The sequence below is a fragment of the Monodelphis domestica genome, chromosome 4, assembly GCF_027887165.1.
Source record: "Monodelphis domestica isolate mMonDom1 chromosome 4, mMonDom1.pri, whole genome shotgun sequence".
Taxonomy (NCBI): Eukaryota; Metazoa; Chordata; class Mammalia; order Didelphimorphia; family Didelphidae; genus Monodelphis; species Monodelphis domestica.
In genome coordinates this window covers 230,434,876-230,452,976 of record NC_077230.1, presented here as the reverse complement: position 1 = coordinate 230,452,976, position 18,101 = coordinate 230,434,876, and the positions used below count along the sequence as shown (strand labels likewise).

General features: G+C 45.7%; 1 protein-coding gene across 1 annotated transcript in view; it reads right to left on the bottom strand.

Annotated features, from left to right (window-relative positions):
• NECTIN1 (nectin cell adhesion molecule 1) overlaps positions 1–18,101 on the bottom strand; it is a 196,345-nt gene that overhangs the window by 29,354 nt on the left and 148,890 nt on the right. The window contains exons 6-8 of the mRNA XM_007494639.3: positions 8,248–8,377; positions 7,460–7,541; positions 7,036–7,152 (exon numbers count right to left, since the gene is read on the bottom strand). Coding sequence (XP_007494701.1) covers positions 7,036–7,152; positions 7,460–7,541; positions 8,248–8,377 — 329 coding nt within the window. The remainder of the gene's footprint in view (positions 1–7,035; positions 7,153–7,459; positions 7,542–8,247; positions 8,378–18,101) is intronic.

Sequence of the window (18,101 nt, the reverse complement as noted above, 5' to 3'; positions counted from 1 at the left end):
CCCCAATGTCCTTAAGCTTGCATACACCGGCTCCCCCATTGGCAGGGGGCTGATAGAGCATGGGCTCTGCGGAGGCATAACCGATGGGAAATCTACCCAGCTGGGGTCAGCAGAGTCTGGGGGAGACGTCCTGCCCACCTGCAGGCCCCTGCAAGGCAGCCTTCTTGGGTCTCACTGTCCTGAGCAGTGCCGGGTCTCAGCCTGGCTCACTCTCTCTGCTTGTTGGGAAGGAGAATTGATGACAACATCAATAATATGTCTTGTATACAAGCTACGCTGCCAACAAGCCCAAGTGTTGTGGATAAATCATCAGCTCACAGCCCTGGTAATTGCTCTGTAAACCAAAAGGAATTACATTTCTTTCAACAACACCGGTGCCTCCTTTCTCACTCCCCTTCCCCAGACAGCCGGGATGGAGAGTTGGAGGCTGTCAATTCTAGTCCTCTTTTTGCCACCAGTCAATTCTGCAGGTGAAAAAGCCCTCCCACGGGACTCCAGAGGCCCGAGTGCTAGTCTTGCCCCAGTCCGTAATACTGTGTGACCTAGAACGAGTCACTTCTCCTCCTGGGGCTCTCATCTGTAAAAGAGGAGGTAGGGCTGGAGGACTCCTGAGGAGGTAGGGCTGGAGGGCTCCTGTTCTTCTTTTTAGCTCAGACGTTCCAGGGTCTTGTGACCCCAGCCTTTTACCTTTGCTTGTCATCATTGCCTCCCGGACCCACACTACACCTTGCCTCACATGCCAGCTTTTTTTTCTTTTTCAAAACATTTTTCTCTTTTATTACTAATTTAACTATCACGAACAAACACAAACATTCCAATAATGCAAAACCAACAAGGAAGAGGATCCTATGTGAGACTCTGAGCTCCTCTTATATATAGTTTGTTTTAAAAAGAGGAAGAGTAAATTTGATGAGCAGGAAAGGAAATGGCCCTGTTTGATAAACATGCCACGTTCATAATGTGTCCTTGCAAAGAGCCATCGGGCTCACAATCTCGTGGATTTGGAGCGGAAGGGGGGGAGCCTGGTATTTACTGGCTTTGGCCCCCCCATTCCTCACCACCAGATCCTAGTGACTGGAGGTGCAGCCTGAACACGATGAAGAGGTAGTCCCTATTTGATCTGAGCGTGCTGATGTATTAATAAAGAAATATACAAACATGTGGTTTTCTAAGTCAATACGCAGCCCACAAGGAGAGTGACCTCCATTCTGATTTGAGTTTAACACCCCTGCTCTGAACCGCGATGGCTCAATTCACGGGAAAGGTGGTCCAAGTGAAATGCACTCCAACTGGGGGTCAGGTCTTCCCTGCACACGATTATGCAGTTTTGATTGTCCATAAGTACCTGCCCTCTCACACCAACTTATGGTGTGTATACCCAGCTAAATGGCTCAGGGAACAGAATGCCAGGCCTGAAGTCTGGAAGAACTGAGTTCAAATCCAACCTCAGATACTTAGTTATGGGACCTTAGGTAACTTATTAGTCTCTCTAGGTCTCAGTTTCTTCACTTGTAAAATGAAAGGGTTGGAATAGATGATCTCCAGGCGTTCTATCAGCCTGAAAGCTGTGATACTATGATAAGACCATGAAAGTCCTTCCTTCCTTCCATCCTGGGCTGGACTGGGGAAAGGGCTGCCCTCTAGGTCATATGTGCTGGGCTAATGGGGTGGCAGAGACACACACACACACACACACACACACACACACAGAAAGAGAGAGAGAGAGACAGAGACAGAGGCACAGAGAGAGAGACAGAGAAATGGAAAATCATTAGTGGAGATTACAAACCTCGGCAGCTGTTCCTGTAAATCATAGGGATTTTTATGTCATGACTTGCTCTGTTTTATTCCCATTTCTCATCAGATCTTTTCAATTTGCCAACTTTTATCATCTAGGCTTCTTTTTCATTGTATCTTGCTCCCTACCCTGATCCCCTATTCTTTCCTTCCTCCCTTCCTCCCTTCCTCCCTTCCTCCCTTCCTTCCTTCCTTCCTTCCTTCCTTCCTGCCTTCCTGCCTTCCTTCCTGCCTGCCTTCCTGCCTGCCTTCCTTCCTTCCTTCCTTCCTTCCTTCCTTCCTTCCTGCCTTCCTTCCTTCCTTCCTTCCTTCCTTCCTGCATTCCTTCCTTCCTTCCTTCCTTCCTTCCTTCCTTCCTTCCTTCCTTCCTTCCTTCCTGCCTTCTTGCCTTCCTTCCTTCCTGCCTTCCTTCCTTCCTGCCTTCCTTCCTTCCTGCCTTCCTTCCTTCCTTCCTTCCTTCCTTCCTTCCTTCCTTCCTTCCTTCCTTCCTGCCTTCCTTCCTCCCTTCCTTCCTTCCTTCCTTCCTTCCTTCCTTCCTTCCTTCCTTCCTTCCTTCCTTCCTGCCTTCTTTCCCACCCAGCTAATATTTATATGAGATGGTGTGGCATAGTGGATAGGGCACTGGACTTGGAGTCCAGAGGCCCTGAGTTCAAATTCTGTCTCATAGCCTCAGTATCTGTTTGACCTTGAACAAGTAACCTCTTTGTGCCTCAGGTCTCATCTGTAAAAACTGAGGGAGTTGGCTCAATGGCCTCTAAGATGCCTTCCAGCTCTAAGCCTATGACCTTATAAATCCATGTCCCCCAGAGGGACTGACTAGCTGGGGAGATGGCAAAGGACTGAACGGGGCTCCTTCATGAGTATGGTGCAGGCAGCTCCATCAAAGAGAATTCAAGTTCATTTCCAAGTTCCTGGCATAGGAGAACGGTCAGCGGCATTGCTTCCCTGGAGGCAGAGATGGATTATGGCTTATGAGCCCATCTGCAGAGCTCAAGGCCCGAAGCCGGGTAAAGAGTCCCTGAAGGAAGGCAGGAGCTGGCATCTTGGGGCAGAGATGGACAGATGTGCTGTTATCAGGGGCCTTGAAGCCTCGCTTGCCTGCTGCTGCCAGGAGAGGACACATTATCTCTAGGCCCAGGCAGCTTGGCGAGGGTCTCCAGGCTGGCATCATGTGGGTACCACCCCCACATCCTGGTATTCATTGAAAGCAGAGTGAGATGAGCAAGATGGCAGTCATTCAACTGGGTCTGGGCCTGGGCCTGCTGGGCCTCTTGGGAGCCGGGCCAGGTGAAAAGAGGGCCTCTGGCTGGATTGCCAGCAGCCTGTTGGCACCATTGGGAGGTAGGAGGATGAGGATGCAGAAAGGGAAGCTGGCAAGGGACGAGGAGCCCAGCTTGCTCAGTCCCAGGCCGGCGCCTAAAAAAGGGCAATGATTGCACCTACTTCTTGTTGGAAGGATCCTCAAGGCACAAATAACAGACCCACAAGGGCAGCTAGGTAGTACAGTGGGGAGAAAGCTGGACCCAGAGCCACGAGGAGCATTTACTAGCTTTGATCCTGGGTAAATCGCTTATTCCTGCTGGCCTCAGTTTTCTCATCTGTAAAATGAGCTGGAGAAGGAAATGGAAAACCACTCCAGTATTTTTACAAGGAAAACCTCTAATGGAGTGACAAGGAATTGGACATGATGGATCATCCAGAAACAGTCCCAGATTTCCTGGTAATATGACACAATAAGACTGCTGTCACCACACCTAGCCCCTTGGTTCTCTAGGCATAGGTGCATTTCCCCCTCATCCCTTAGACAGCCAAAACAAACGGTTGGGGTTTTCAAAAAGAGTTTTATCCAGTACCAGTGGGAAATACTAATTAGCTTATATTTCTATAGCCCTTACTTGGTGCCAGGCACTGTGCTGTGCATTATAAATATGATGTCAGGGGCAGCTGGGTGGCTCAGTGGATTAAGAGTCAGGCCTAGAGATGGGAGGTCCTGGGTTCAAATTTGGCCTCAGACACTTCCTAGCTGTGTGACCCTGGGCAAGTCACTTGACCCCCATTGCCTAGCCCTTACCACTCTTCTGCCTTGGAGCTAATACACAGTATTGACTCCAAGAGGGAAGGTCAGGGTTAAAAAAAAAAGTTGATCTCATTAGATCCTCTCAACAGGAGGAAGGTGCTGGTATTACCTTTTTTTTTTTTTACAGTTGAGGAAACTGAGGTAGACAAAGATTAGGTGACTTTCCCAGGGTCACATAATTATGAAGTGCCTGAGGCTGGATTTGAACTTGGATCTTCCTGACTCCAGGCTGGGCAATCTATTCACATCTTTCCCCATCCTCTCTCACAGGGTCAGAGCCTGGGGTAAATGGATGAGAATAATGAGTGGGAATAGTAACTGATGGAGTCTGAAGAACGAATAAAGAATGAGAGAGGAAGAACACGGCACTTAAGGAGAAGAAGAGGACCCGGTAGCTTTTGCACTGAACTTATTGGCAGCCTAGGGCCAGTGAGGAGGGATTTTCCTCTTGCTCCTGCTATTTCTCATGGTTCTCTCCCAATATTGTTGTGGACTCATTTTAGTCACGTCCAACTCCTCAACAACCCATTAAAGGTTTTCATTTCTTTTATTTTTTTAAATCTTCACCTTCTATATTAGAATCAATACTAGGTACTAGTTCCAAGGCAGAAGAGCAGTAAGGACTAGATAATGGGGGTTAAGTGACTTGCCCAGGGTCACACAGCTAAGAGTATCTTAGGTCAGATTTGAATCTAGGACCTCCCATCTCTGGGCCTGACTCTCAATCCAGCACCCAGCCAACCCCTTCCCTCCCCCCATTAGGGGTTTTCTTGGTAGAGACATTGGACTGGTTTGCCATTTCCTCCTCCAGTTCAATTGACATATGAGGAAACTGAGACAAACAGGGTTAAGTGACTTGCCCAGGGTTACGTGGCTGGTGTCTGAGGTTTTTCAAATTTGAGCTCGTCTTCCTAACTTGGGTCCATTGTTCTAGATGCCCAATATGTGCAGTGTTCCAGGGAAGGCAAGAATGAAGGTTCCGTATGTGCCACTGCCAGCTCTCTGGTGTGGGATGACAGGAGTGAAGGCAGAGTGCGTGAGGGCGGCGTGGTCTTCGCCACAGCTGCCTCGTGTCAGGGACTGTCCGGCATTTCCACGCATCTTTGGGCTGAAGGGTCCCTGACTTGAAGATCTCGGTTTTGTTCTCTTCCTCTTTTCTTAAATACAACGTTCCTCTACGATAGTCTAACCTGAGCCCTTGCCTGTGGGAATCCTTAGGGTAGGGTGCAGGATGTACATTTCCCCAGGTTTCTGGGTGGGGGCTGTAAGCCACGAGGACAGAGAAAATCTGAAGCGGATCCAGACATTTCATACGATGAAAGTCTCTGACTTGGTAACACAAACAACAGAAAAAAGCTTGGATTTGCTGAGTCTACAAGCATGGAGAATTTTTTTGTTTTCTAAGAGAACTTTCAGTCAAGTCACAGATGAGCTGTTGTAGCTTGGAGGGGCCCCATCTCTGTTCCCAGAGCGCTGAGGAACCCTCCCAGAAACCATCAGCCTTTTCCCCTGAGCTTGCCTTTGTCAGGTCCACCCATAGGCTGTCCTATTCTAAAAGAGCCAATGTTGAGACGGAAAGTCCTCGGTTCAAAGCTGGCCTCAGACACTTCCCAGCTGGGTGACCCTGGGCAAGTCACTTAATCCCCATTGCCTAGCCCTTACCTCTCTTCTGCCTTGGAACCAATACATGGCATCAATTCTAAGATGGTAGATGAGGGTTTTAAAAAAAGATACAGTGTGGTTCCAAATCTGTTTCACTAATGTACAGTAGTACATATTTATACATGTAAATGCAGTATTCTCTAATATAATACAAATTTCTTGAGGGCAAGGACACTTATTTTTACTATTTAAAAAATTGCTGTTGAGGTTTGCTATTTCCTTCTCCAGCTCATTTGACAGATGAGAAAATTGAGGTAATTAGGATAATGACTTGACCAGGGCCACACAGCTGGTAAATATTTGAAGCTCTATTTAAACTCTTCCTGACTCCGATCTATTTACTATGCTACCTGGCTGCTTAATAAATGCTCGAGGACTCATTAATTCATGCTATTTCTCATTTTATAGAAAAGAAACAAAAGGACTTGCCTAAGGTCATAAAGCTGGTCAGTAGCAAAGTTGATATTTAAACCCTGGGCCCTTGATTCTGAGTTCAGAATCCTTGCCAACTAAGGTGCTTACCAGCAAGATATCCCCTGGGGAATGATCTCATTCAAAATCTTATGTTACAATTAATAGTAGAGCTAGGTTGCTCAGTGGAAAAGGAGCTAAGTCTGGAGTCAGGAGGACCTGGGTTCAAATCTAGCCTCAGATTCTTCCTAGCTGTATAACCCTGGGCAAGTCACTTAATTTCAATTACCTAGTCCTTACTATTTTTCTGCCTTACAACAAATACTTCATATCAATTTTAAAACAGGAGGCAAAGATTGAAAGGAAGGAAGGAAGAAAGAAATAAAACATTTAATAGCACAAACACTTTAGACCTGCATGGCAAACCTATGGCACAGTGCCAGAGGGGCTGCTCTCTTCCCCCTCTCCACACATGCCTGTAGACATTTTTCCCATCACCTGCCCCTCTGCCTACCTGCCCAATGGGAGTGCTTCCTCCCCCCTCTGTCTGGAATAAGGTGAGGATCTCACATACAGCATGAGAGTTGCTTGGACACTTGGTCTCTAAAAGGTTCACCATCACTGCTCTAGACCAAGGGTCCTCAAACTTGAATGTGGATGGGAGGAAAATTTTCTATTTTCACTGAACTACAACTGAAAATCGGCATTTCTTTTGAATATGAATCTAGACAATAGATCATATTGTTCTGAGAAGGGGCTTGTAGGCTTCATCAAACTGCCAAAGGTGTGGACACCAAAAAAAAAGGTTATGAACTTCTGGTTTAGATCCATCACAATAACACAGATACTATTCACCCACAGGAAGAGACAGGCATTTTTTCCCAACTGCTGCATGATACTCTCACAGTTTGCCTTCCTTTTTCTTTGGGTCTTCCCCTTCTCCCCTTCCCCTGCCCCCAAGTCATTTTCATTTCTTGCCTTGAGAGATCTAAAAGCTGGGCTGAGGATCAGCTTCCAGGAGAATAGTCCTGTAGGTTCTAGATGGCTGAGTTGGGGGTCAGGGTGCCCTGGGGCCCGCCTCTCCTTACCAAGTCTTGGGAGAAAGTCAAGGTGTCATGGCCAGCCAGGTCATAATAAGGGGTCTGGAGGGGTAGTTTCTGTTCCATCTCTGATTCATCAAGTCCTATATTATCTAGGTCAACAACCTGGAGAGAAAAGGGGAAATGGGTTGGGGCTGAGCATATGTGAATGTGGATAGGGAACATTCCCTCTCCCCCCCCCCCCACCCCATCTCAGGGCCCTGGGTCCTTTCTAGTCTGTACTTCTCCTATAATGCATGGAGAAGCAATGGCCTGAGGCTCTGGCAATTCACTGACCAGGGGCCAGCATTCTGAGAATTGGGCTACCCTCCCAGGAACATCTCTGACATAGTTCTAGTCAAGGAAGTGACTGCCCATAAAGTGCCCAGTCCAATGCCATTAGCCTTGAGATGGACCCTACCAGGAAACTCACCTGGACATCACTTGTCACATGGTTCATCTCGTGTCTCCTATCCTCCACTGGTGAAGCCTTGTGGGAGGTGGACAGGTCTGATCTGTGGGTAGGAAAATAGAGCTGCCATCCCAGCTGGACCAGTCTTCCTCCTCTGACTCGGGGGCAACATGCCAGCCAGCAGGGTCTAGGAGGGACTCTGAGTACTTCCATTGATAGTAGATGAGACCTTGGAGTCCTGACTCCCAACGGGAGATGTGCACTGCCTGCTTATATTGGTACAAAGTCCACCCCTGCCCTTTCAGTCCTTCCTAGGAATGGGGGAGGTGGAAGATGCATGAAGAGTGAGTAGAGAGACAGGCACCAGAGAACAGGGGAACCACCAGCTACAGAAGAGACAGCTGACAAGCAGGCAGAATGTGAGTCTGGGGAGTTGTGGTAGAAGACACCATCTCAGGCTACTGAATCTCTAGATCTCAGTTTCCTCACCTGTGAGATGGGGACAATAATACCTACCACGCTGAACTATTCTGAGGATAAAATAAGTGAATAGACATGAAAATGCATGGAATGTTTTCAAGTTATTTGAGCCTCAGCTGTCGCTACTGTCTTGAATCTTCATGGAAACTATTGAGGAAGGCTCTTGGTCCATTCTCTCTGGCCTGTTAGGAGATGTCAATGCCCAGGCTGAGGGGGGTGGTGGGAGGGACAAGGGCAGATAATGTATGCTTGGGGCTGGGGATAGAAATACATTGGCACTGATTTGGAGGCTGGAGGAAGGGGAAGGCTGCCCCCTGGGCAGAACTCACTGATCGCTGTCCATCTCTGGGTTATTCTTTTGCTGTTGCCGATAGAACATGAAGAGTGCCACAGCTGCTGCTAGGGACACCAAGCTCCCCAGGATCACGGCCAGTCCTCCTGGCCCCCCTAGGGGCTTATCTGGAACCAAGACAGAGACACAAAGACAGGGAGACACCCAAAGGCAGAGTCAGAGAGATAGTAAGCGAATCACAGAGACGTGAAGGGATACAGGGCTGGAGAAAGAGAGAAGAAATATGGGGACAGAGAGTAAGACATCGATAAGGACTCAGAGAATCAGATATGGAACAAGACAGAGAAAGGGAGGGAGAAATAGAAAGCCAAAAGCAGCCAAGACTGGAGGTTGGGGGTGGGGGGGGGGAAGAAAGGAGGAGAAATTCAACTAAAGTCCTTTCCCATCATGCTCCAGTTCTCAGAGATCCTGAGTACTCATGTAGAGTCCAAGGAATCCTGAAATTCTAGCTCCAACAACCCCTGTAGCCTCAGTCCTGGGGCCTGGGACCCAGTTGCATGGGGGTGGAGGAGTGAGGGGGCAAAGAGAACAGGGGTTCCATGACTCAGAGCTGGCTGGCTTCCCCACCCCCTCACCCTATTCCTGGCCTGGCAGGGAAGCTCTGGAGTAAAGGAATATAATTTTCTTACCTTCCTACCTAATTAAACTGGCAAATGAACTAATTGGTACTTTGTCCTCCCAGCTCTGGAAAGGGGGAGAGGAGCAGAAATAGAGAAATATAAGGAACAATGTTAGTGTGGAGGGGGATATCTGGGAGAACTTCCCCCAAAAGGGGTGGGGAAGCTGAGTCTTCCTAACACCCTCCATCAAGGAGGCAGAGAAAGGTCAGTGGAATCCGTCTTAGACAGCACAGAGCAGACAACCCAACCAGGAATTTCTGTCTCTCACAACCAATCTGGGCCTGCCCATAAAAGCTCATGGTCAGAGCTTTATCCTAGGGTGCTAACATAGGATGGAGAATCCCCATTATTCCTGTGACTATGTGACCTCTTGCCTTCTCCCATAAGTCCTGAGGAGAAGAGGAACAGATCACTCTCTCTCTTGACACAACTAGACTCACGAGCAGATTTCCTCTGTCAAGGATCCCAGCTGAAAATTTTTATCATTTGCCTCTACTCAGGCCAATCAGGATGTGGGAAAGGGTAAGGTGATGTTGGTGGGGTGGTAATGACGACTTACTGTGAGATTTAGGGCAAGTTTCTCAGCCTCTCTGGGCCTCATGCCAGGAAACACCCAAAAAGGCTTGTTAGGACGAGATTTGGGGATTTTTTTTAAATTCTATGGCCAGATTAAACACATTCACCTACCACCTTGTCCCAACCACAACTTTTATCCTCCTCACTAAAAGCAGAAGCAGAAACAGCGAGGTGGCTCAGTGGATAGAGAGTAAGACCTGGAGATGAGAAGTCCTGGGTGATCCTCGGCAAGTCACTTAACCCCAATTGTCTAACCCTTTAATTACTCTTTGGTCTTGGAGCTGGTACTCAATAATGGTTCTAAGAGAGAAGGTAAGGGTTAAAAAAAATAGAAGCCTTAGTCTGATGGGGAGCCTGTATCATCTACTGCTAGTTGTGATCTTGTCTGATGAGATTGTCCCCCAGGACTTCCCTCCCTTCCCCACTAAACCCCCAAATCCTTTCAGGTGAGGAATGTGGACTGTTCATCTTTGTGTGTCACCCCCCCCCCTACTCAAGGTCTTCAGTTAAATGTTTGATGAATGATGGTGTCAATGGCATCAGTGGGGGAAGGTACAGTCTTTCCCCTGGTGACCTTCAGAAAACCTCAGGAGAAAGTAACAAAGGAGAAAATCACACACAACCTCTCCCCATCCCAATCCCTCTGTTTCTGTCTCTCTCTGTCTCAGTCTTTGTCTGTCTCTCTATCTCAGTTTCTGTCTCTCTGTCACTGTCTGCTGCCTCTGTCTGTCTGTCTGTCTGTCTCTGTCTGTCTGTCTGTCTCTCTGTCTGTCTCTGTCTGTCTGTCTGTCTCTCTGTCTGTCTCTGTCTCTCTCTCCGTCTCTCTCTCTCTCTCTCTCTCTCTCTCTCTCTCTCTCTCTCTCTCTCTCACACACACACACACACACAGAATTAGTCATAGAGAGCACCTGAATTGAGATGCTAAATTACAGTTTGCAATAAACATCATGGAACTCAATTTTCCAACATGCAGAATTTACCTTCACTTGTATCTCATTTTGCTTCCTCCCTCTCTCCTTCCCTCCCAACTCTACTGACTGAGCAGCAATCTGCATTAAACCAACAAGCAGCCTTTTCTTTTTGATTTAGAAACTAAGATCATGTTTACCTGAAGCTTCCCTCCTACCAGCTTCTCTGGTCCTGGGTGATGCCAGCAATACCAACTATCTGGAAAAATTTTGCTCCCTGCCCACCTCCAAGCAAAGGATTGTTGGCCCATAGGGACTGAGTTCTCAGAGTTGTCAAAATGGAGGAGAGAGGCAGCAGAGAAAGTACCCTTCCTCACTCAAACCTGATCTAAACTCCTCATCAGCTAAGCTCCCCATCTTATAACCCCCTCCTCTACTTGGATGAATATATTTGTAGGTTAGAAGAACAGCAAGGGATTAAACATCAGGATATAGCAACAAGGGACCTTCCTTTTCTACTCAGCTGTTTATTATGGGAGATGTCTCCACATCAAAGGTCTTCCTGTTATATAGGATATTCAGTGTCGAGTCATAATGAAACATTCCTTTTAGGGCAGATAATTCTAGTCAAACTTTTCTACATGATGTTGCCAACCCCAGACCCAGTTTTACCCTATCTAGACAGCTCACCAGAGACTTGCCGGGGCAGACATCTTGCCATTTTCTCTGATGCCATATTCTCTACCAGAAGCATCAAATCTTCAGACAAATGGTCTCCAAAGTGCCCCCTGGAAGGTTCTGGCATGGTGTCAAGGGAGCCCTGACTTGACTTCAAGAGGCGTGTTAAATCTCACCTCCCCACAGTAGCCCATCATGGGGCCCGTCTCCAAGACAACCACATCTACATGTCTTCCTTCATCACCTCAAACTGGTCCCCTCCTCTCCCATCATCGGTCCCTAACATCAGCCACCAAAAGCCATCATATACTAATCTAATATCATCCCAAGAGGCGATAAGGAAATGGAGGAGCTTGAGAGTAATGGATGATGGAGGCTGGTGAGACGCTTGGTGGTGGTGAGATTGATTAGGAACCAGGACAGGAGGGATACTAGGGGCCAGGAACTGAACTCCTTGAGAAAGGTGGAAGAATGACCCAAGGCTCAGTAGAGTGGAGGCATCTGAATCTGGAAAGGTGCCTAACTAAGTAGTTATATACTAGGGACTGCTGGAATACTCACAACAGCAAGGTACCGTTGGGAAAAGTCTTCCACATCCCTCCCCACAAGCTTGCCTTCCTCCTCCCTCCAGCTTTCCAGTGGCTGTAGGAGGCAACCTTTGAAGGCTGGACTCTGCTCAGGGCAATGACTGGTGAGGATGAGCCCAAGTCCTAAAGAGTAACCCTAAATTCATGACTACCTCCACCCTTCAGCTCCTTTTTTGGGGGTTTGTTTTGCATTGGACCAAGTGAATCACATGGTGGTATATGTCTATAATTTGTAAATAAAAGGATGAAAATAACTAATGAAATATGAATGCAATGAAGTCCAGGCAAATTTTTTTACTCATAAGGGTGTGGAATCAAGAAAGTTTGGAGGCCTCTATTATGAAAGGTGTTAATCTACTCATCTTTGCTTGGGGCAGAGCTGCTAGGCAGCTGGCTACTTGCCCAGTTCACACCCTCCAACTACCACTTTCCTCCTTTCAGCCCTATCCCTCAGACTTCCTTATGCAACTCTACCTTCCGCTTCCATTGTGTCTTATGGAACCTTTATTCTATTAAAAATTATCTTTATTTTATTCCAATAACAAATTTACACATAAGTTTTCCAAAGTTACATGATTCGTGTTGTTTCCCTTCCCTTTTCCCTCCATCCTTCCCCCCTCCCAGACAAGCAATTCCACTGGGTTACATTCTATTTTTTTTAAAACCTTTACCTTCTATCTTAAAATCAATACTATGTATTGGTTCCAAGGCAGAAGAACAAGAAAGTCTAGAAAATGGGAGTTAAGTGACTTGTCCAGGGTCATACAGTGAAGAAATGTCTGAGGTCACATTTGAATCTAGCACCCCCCCCCCAATCTCTAGGCTTAGCTTTGCCCCTATTCTATTTTTAATAAAACAATCTTCCATATTAAAACTCTTCAGGGGGCAGATGGGTGGTTCAGTGAGTAGAGAGCCAGGCTTAGAGAGGTCCTGGATTCAAAGGCCTCAGACACTTCCTAGCTGTATGACCTTGGACAAGTCATTTAACTCTCATTGCCTAACCCTTATTGCTTTTCTGCTTTGGAACCAATACACAGTATTGATTCTAAGACAGAAGGTAAGGGTTTCAAAAAAAACCAACCAAACAAACAAACAAACAAAACAATAAAAACAACTCTTCCTCTTGGGGCAGCTAAGTGGCTCAGTAGATTGAGAGCCAGGAAGTCCTGTATTCAAATCTGTTCTCAGACATTTCCTATTATGTGACCCTGGGCAAATCACTTAACCCTAATTGCCTATTTCTTACACCTCTTCTGTCTTGGAACCAATACTTAGTATTAATTCTAAATTAGAAGGTAAGGGTCTAAAAAAAAAACCCAAATTCTTCCTCTTATGTTATTTCTATCTCCTTGAAGTTACAGAAAATTGTTCTTCCCAGAAGACATGTATCTCTGGCCATCCTCCGTATTATATGCATCTTTTCTCATATCCTATGAAAAAATGGATCAGGAGGAGAAGTACACATAGTTATTGCTCCTCACTGCCCCTTTCCAATCACTTTTACCCAGATACTTCTCATTTTGGGGGGTTCATTCCATCCACATTTATTACCCTTTCCAGATTCAGATGCCTATATAGACTCTACTGACCCCCTAGGTCATTCTTCCACCTTTTTTATGGAATTCAATTCCTGGCCCCAAGTCTTGATCATATCCTGGTCATACTCTATTTCACTGCCTCCAAGTGGTCAACCAATCTCCATAATCCATAACTTTGAAGCTCCTCTGTCTCCTTATCACCTCTTGGGCTGATACTGGCTTTCCCTGGGCCTTCCTCTTCCTAAATCTATCCTGTGCCCTCATAGGAACCTCTAATCCAGTTATGTCAAAACTTTTATAGACTAAGTGCCCAAACTGTAATCCTCACGCCACCTGTGAGTCCTTCGCTTTATCCCAGACAGGGGAGGGAAGAAGCACACCCATTGGGCTGCTGGGCAGAGGGGCAGGTGATGGGAGAAATGCCCCCAGGCATTTGTGGAGAGGGGTAAGGAAGCAGCCCTCTATGGCATGCTTTGGCATGTGTGCCCTAGGTTTATCAACGCAGCTATAATCCTTCTAGTCTTCTTCCCTGTTTTCACAGGCCATCTCCTCTCATTTGGTCTCTCTTCTTTCCCTTCAGGATCTTGTCTGTTTAGTTAACTAGTTCAATTTTACACTGTTCCCTACCCTTGAATCCTTTGCCCCTTGTCTTATGGCTACTTAATTCTTCCCAGATCCCCACATTGAATTTCCTCTCCAGCTCAAGAGGTTTAAAAAACAAAACAAAGCAGAACACCTCTTGCCTTTTTTCTTAGAATCCATACTAAGTATTGGTTCTGAGGCAGAAGAGCAGTAAAGGCTATGCCATTAGGGTTAAGTGACTTGCCCAGGGTCACACAGCTAGGAAGTGTCTGAGATCAGATTTGAACTCAAGACCTCCCAACTCTAGGGCCTGGCATTCCACTAAACCATTTAACTGCCCCTTGTTCAAGTGCTTCTAAATTATATTCGAGAAAGAGATACAGCTGTGCTACCTGAGTTCATTATAAATTAATTTTATCCAATTTCATCTAGGCCCTCACTGCTACATGCCCATCCTCTTTCTTCCATGATCACTTAGTCCTTGTATTGACTGCTCCAAACCTTCTCTTATCTTCTCAAACATACACCATCACCTTAGAGAACCTCACTCACCCTTCATTGAAAAAACTGAGGCCATCCTCCTGAGTGATGTCTCTTTCCCATTTCCATACTTTGAATCACCCCACCATCATCTCTCACATTGTCCTCTTTTGCTCCAGGCTCAGGAAATGATGTGGCCCTTCTTGAAAATGACAACTCCTCTTAATCCCATTGCCTCTGAAAACTTGACTCTTCCATCATCCGCTCTTCTCTCTCTCACCTCTCCTCGTCTACAGGCCCTCTGCTGCCTTCAAATATATCCAGATCTTACCCATCCCTCAAACACCCATTCACTTGACCCTATTATCCTCTCAAGCTATCATCCTACATGTCTTCTCTCTTTCACACCCAAACTCCTCAAAAAAAGTTGCATCTACTCATTGCCGACACTTTCTCACCTCCCACTCACTTCTCAACCCTTTTCAATTTGGCTTATTTCCCATCACTTGACTGAACCTGCTCTCTCCATGGTTACCAATGGTCTCTTTATTGTTAAATCCAATGGCATTTTCCTAGTCCCATCCTCCCCGATCTGTTTGCAGTGTTAAACTCTGTTGATAGCTTCTTCTTCTCTGAGTTTTTGTGACATCTCTCTCGTATGACTCCCCCCCCCACCCCCCCCCCCCGTTGAACTAAAATGTTTTAGTCTCTTTGCAGGATCATTATTTATTTCCCTAAACTCTCTCAACCCCACTCCCTTGTTCCTCAGGAGATGTATCCTCAAATTCTCTCTTTTTCTCTTCGTACACACACATGCTTGCTTTCTCTCTCATGGTGATATCAAGAGCTCCCACAGAACTGACTAGCATAATTTCCAAATGCTCATACCTGGCCTTTGTTTCTCTTCTGGATTCTATTCTTCCATCTTTGCCTGGAGGTCTCATAGACATTCAAATTCAATATACTCCAAACAGAATTCATTGTTATTTCCTCCAAACCTCCTCCAAATGTTCCTATTTCTGCTAAAGGCACCACCATTCTTTCAGTATTCCAGGTATACAATTCAGTTGTTGATTTTTCATTTTCACTCACCCTTGATAACCAGTCAGGTGCCAAGTCTTATCAATTCCATCAAATTCACCTCCTCAACATTTCTTGAACCATCCCCCTTCTTTCTACTCATACAACAACCATTCCCATTCAGCCCTCATCACCTGGATCATGACTATAGTTTCCTAATTAGTCTTCTTGTACCCAATCTCTCCAATCCATTCAAAGCTGCCAAATTGATTTTCTTAAAATGTAGGCCTAACCAAGTAACTTCCCACTCAAGAAGCTTCAATTACTCCTTAAAAAATACAAGCACCTCTGTTTGGAATTTAAAATCAATCAATCAATCAACCAACACTTATGAAGCAGCTAATATGTGCCAGGCATTGAGAAAGCAAGTACAAAGACTGAAATGAGGAACTTACATTTTAAAAGGGGAAACAAATACAAAAAGAGATGTAAGGGGATGACCCTTCAGATTTCAATAACTTCACTCATTGAAAGGAGCACAAATGTGGGGCAGCTAGATGGCACAGTGACTAGGGTGCCAGGTCTGGAGTTGGAATGTCTAAGGTTCAGATCTGACCGTAGTCACTTCCTAACTGTATGACCCAGGATAAGTCATGTAACTCTAATTACCTAGCCTTTACATCTCTTCTTAGTTAGAATCAATATTTAGTAAGGATCTTATGGAAAGAAAGAAAGAAAGAAAGAAAGAAGGAAAGAAGGAAAGAAGGAAAGAAAGAGAGAAAGAAAGGAAGGAAGGAAGGAAGGAATAAGGGAAGAAATGAAGAAAGGAAGGAGGGAAGGAAGGAATAAGGGAAGAAATGAAGAAAGGAAGGAAGAAAGGAAGGAAGAAAGGAAGGAAGAAAGGAAGAAAGAAAGAAAGAAAGGAAGGAAGGAAGAAAGGAAGGAAGGAAGGAAGGAAGAAAGAAAGGAATAAGGGAAGAAAGGAAGGAAGGAAGAAGGAAAGAAAGGAATAAGGGAAGAAAGGAAGGAAGAAAGAAAGAAAGAAAAAGGAAGGAAAGGAGGGAGGGAGGGAGGAAGGAAAGAAAGAAGAAAGAAAGGAAGGAAGAAATAAAAGCAGGAATGAAAACAAAATGTGAGACATCTTTGAGAAATACCAAGAAGTCAGACTGCAGAGATAAGGTATTTAGAATAAAGGCTGCTGAAGAGACATGTTTTTTAAAGTTTAATTTACATATGACTGACAAGAATATTTTAGAGTTGATCATTGGGAAGTCTGAAGTTTAAAACTGTTTTGTGATTGTTGGACAAATGTCCTTGCCTAGTTATGATTGTCTGACAGAAATAAAGATTTTGGGGGCAGCTAGGTGGCTCAGTGGATAAAGAGCCAGGCTTGGAGAAGGGAGGTTCTGGGTTCAAAACTAGCCTCAGACTTTTCCTAGTTGTGCTGTGTCCCTGGGCAAGTCACTTAACCCCAATTGCCTAGCCTTTATGGTTCTGTTGTGGAACCAACACTTAGTTAAGATAGAAGGTAAGGGGGACAGCTGGGAGGCTCAGTGGATTGAGAACCAGGCCCAGAGATGGGAGGTCCTGGGTTCCAATCTGGCCTCAGACACTTCCTAGCTGTGTGACCCTGGGAGAGTCACTTAATCCCCATTGCCAAGGCCTTACCACTCTTCTGCCTTAGAACCAATACATAGTATTGATTCTAAGATGGAAGGTAAGGGTTTAAAAAAAATAAAAAAGAAAGAAATGAATAGTTCATTTGTTACCATGAGTTAGAAGTGAGGTCTCTCACTGAAGGGACCCTGATTTGGATCAGTAAGTTGGTTTACAAAAAGATCTCAGATGATTAGTGTAAAAAAGTCTTTACTGCCTACTTCCTTGGAGTTATAAACCCCTCAGTACAAAGGGAAGGAATCAGAACTAGAAAATCTTTGCCGATCCCAGGCTCAGGGTTTTTTCCCTTCCTGAAAAAAAGCATGGTAGTACTACCTTGGCAATCAAAGAGAAATGGACCCAATGCAACAGTAGAACAAAGTAATCGAGAAGAGGAGGTGTAGCCTATCAGAGAAACTTTATATTGAATACCAACACCATGCCCCAAAAAGAACCCAAAAAAAGGAGGAATATCAAGGCCTGTAGTTCCAGAATTAGAAGCTGTCCTGGGCACATGTGCCTATACATGTGCTGCATATACCCCATGAGAATGTTTTAAATTTACATCCACTCTTCCCCATGGACACTGCATACATCTGTGGGAAAGTGCTTCCTAGACTTCTGGCCAAGCTTGCTATCTGAATGGGGAAAAGAGAACCCAGCTTCTACATATCCACTCCAGAAATTCACACCAGACTGAACAATGAATCTGAGACACTAAATAAGTGACTTCTACCTCAGAACTGTGTATGAGGTGAACCCAGAAGCCTGAGGGCAATGAGAAAGGAAGTTAATAGAAAAACCAGTGGCAGCAAAGAGCAGTCTTCCAGCACAACTAGGAAAACCTCAGGAGCATCAGAGAGCCCATGGCTGATGACCTTGGAAGTCTGGAGGAGCCCAGAAGGACAGAGACCAGCTCTCACAGCATCACTCAGATCAGGATACTCCAGGCCCAGAGTCTCTGATGCCCTTAATACTTGGACCCAAGATTCTAGAGAGGATCTTGAAGAACAAGTACTCTGAACTGCAAAAATCCAGGAGGGCTGAACTCAGGAACGGGAGACCAGCAGAAGGACGCAGGTGACCCAAGGCAAAAGGAATCAAGAAAACTACCAATCGAAATCAACGAAAATATAACCTAATATGCAAAGCTATTGTAGATCTGTAGCTCTTCCCCCAAAGTAAG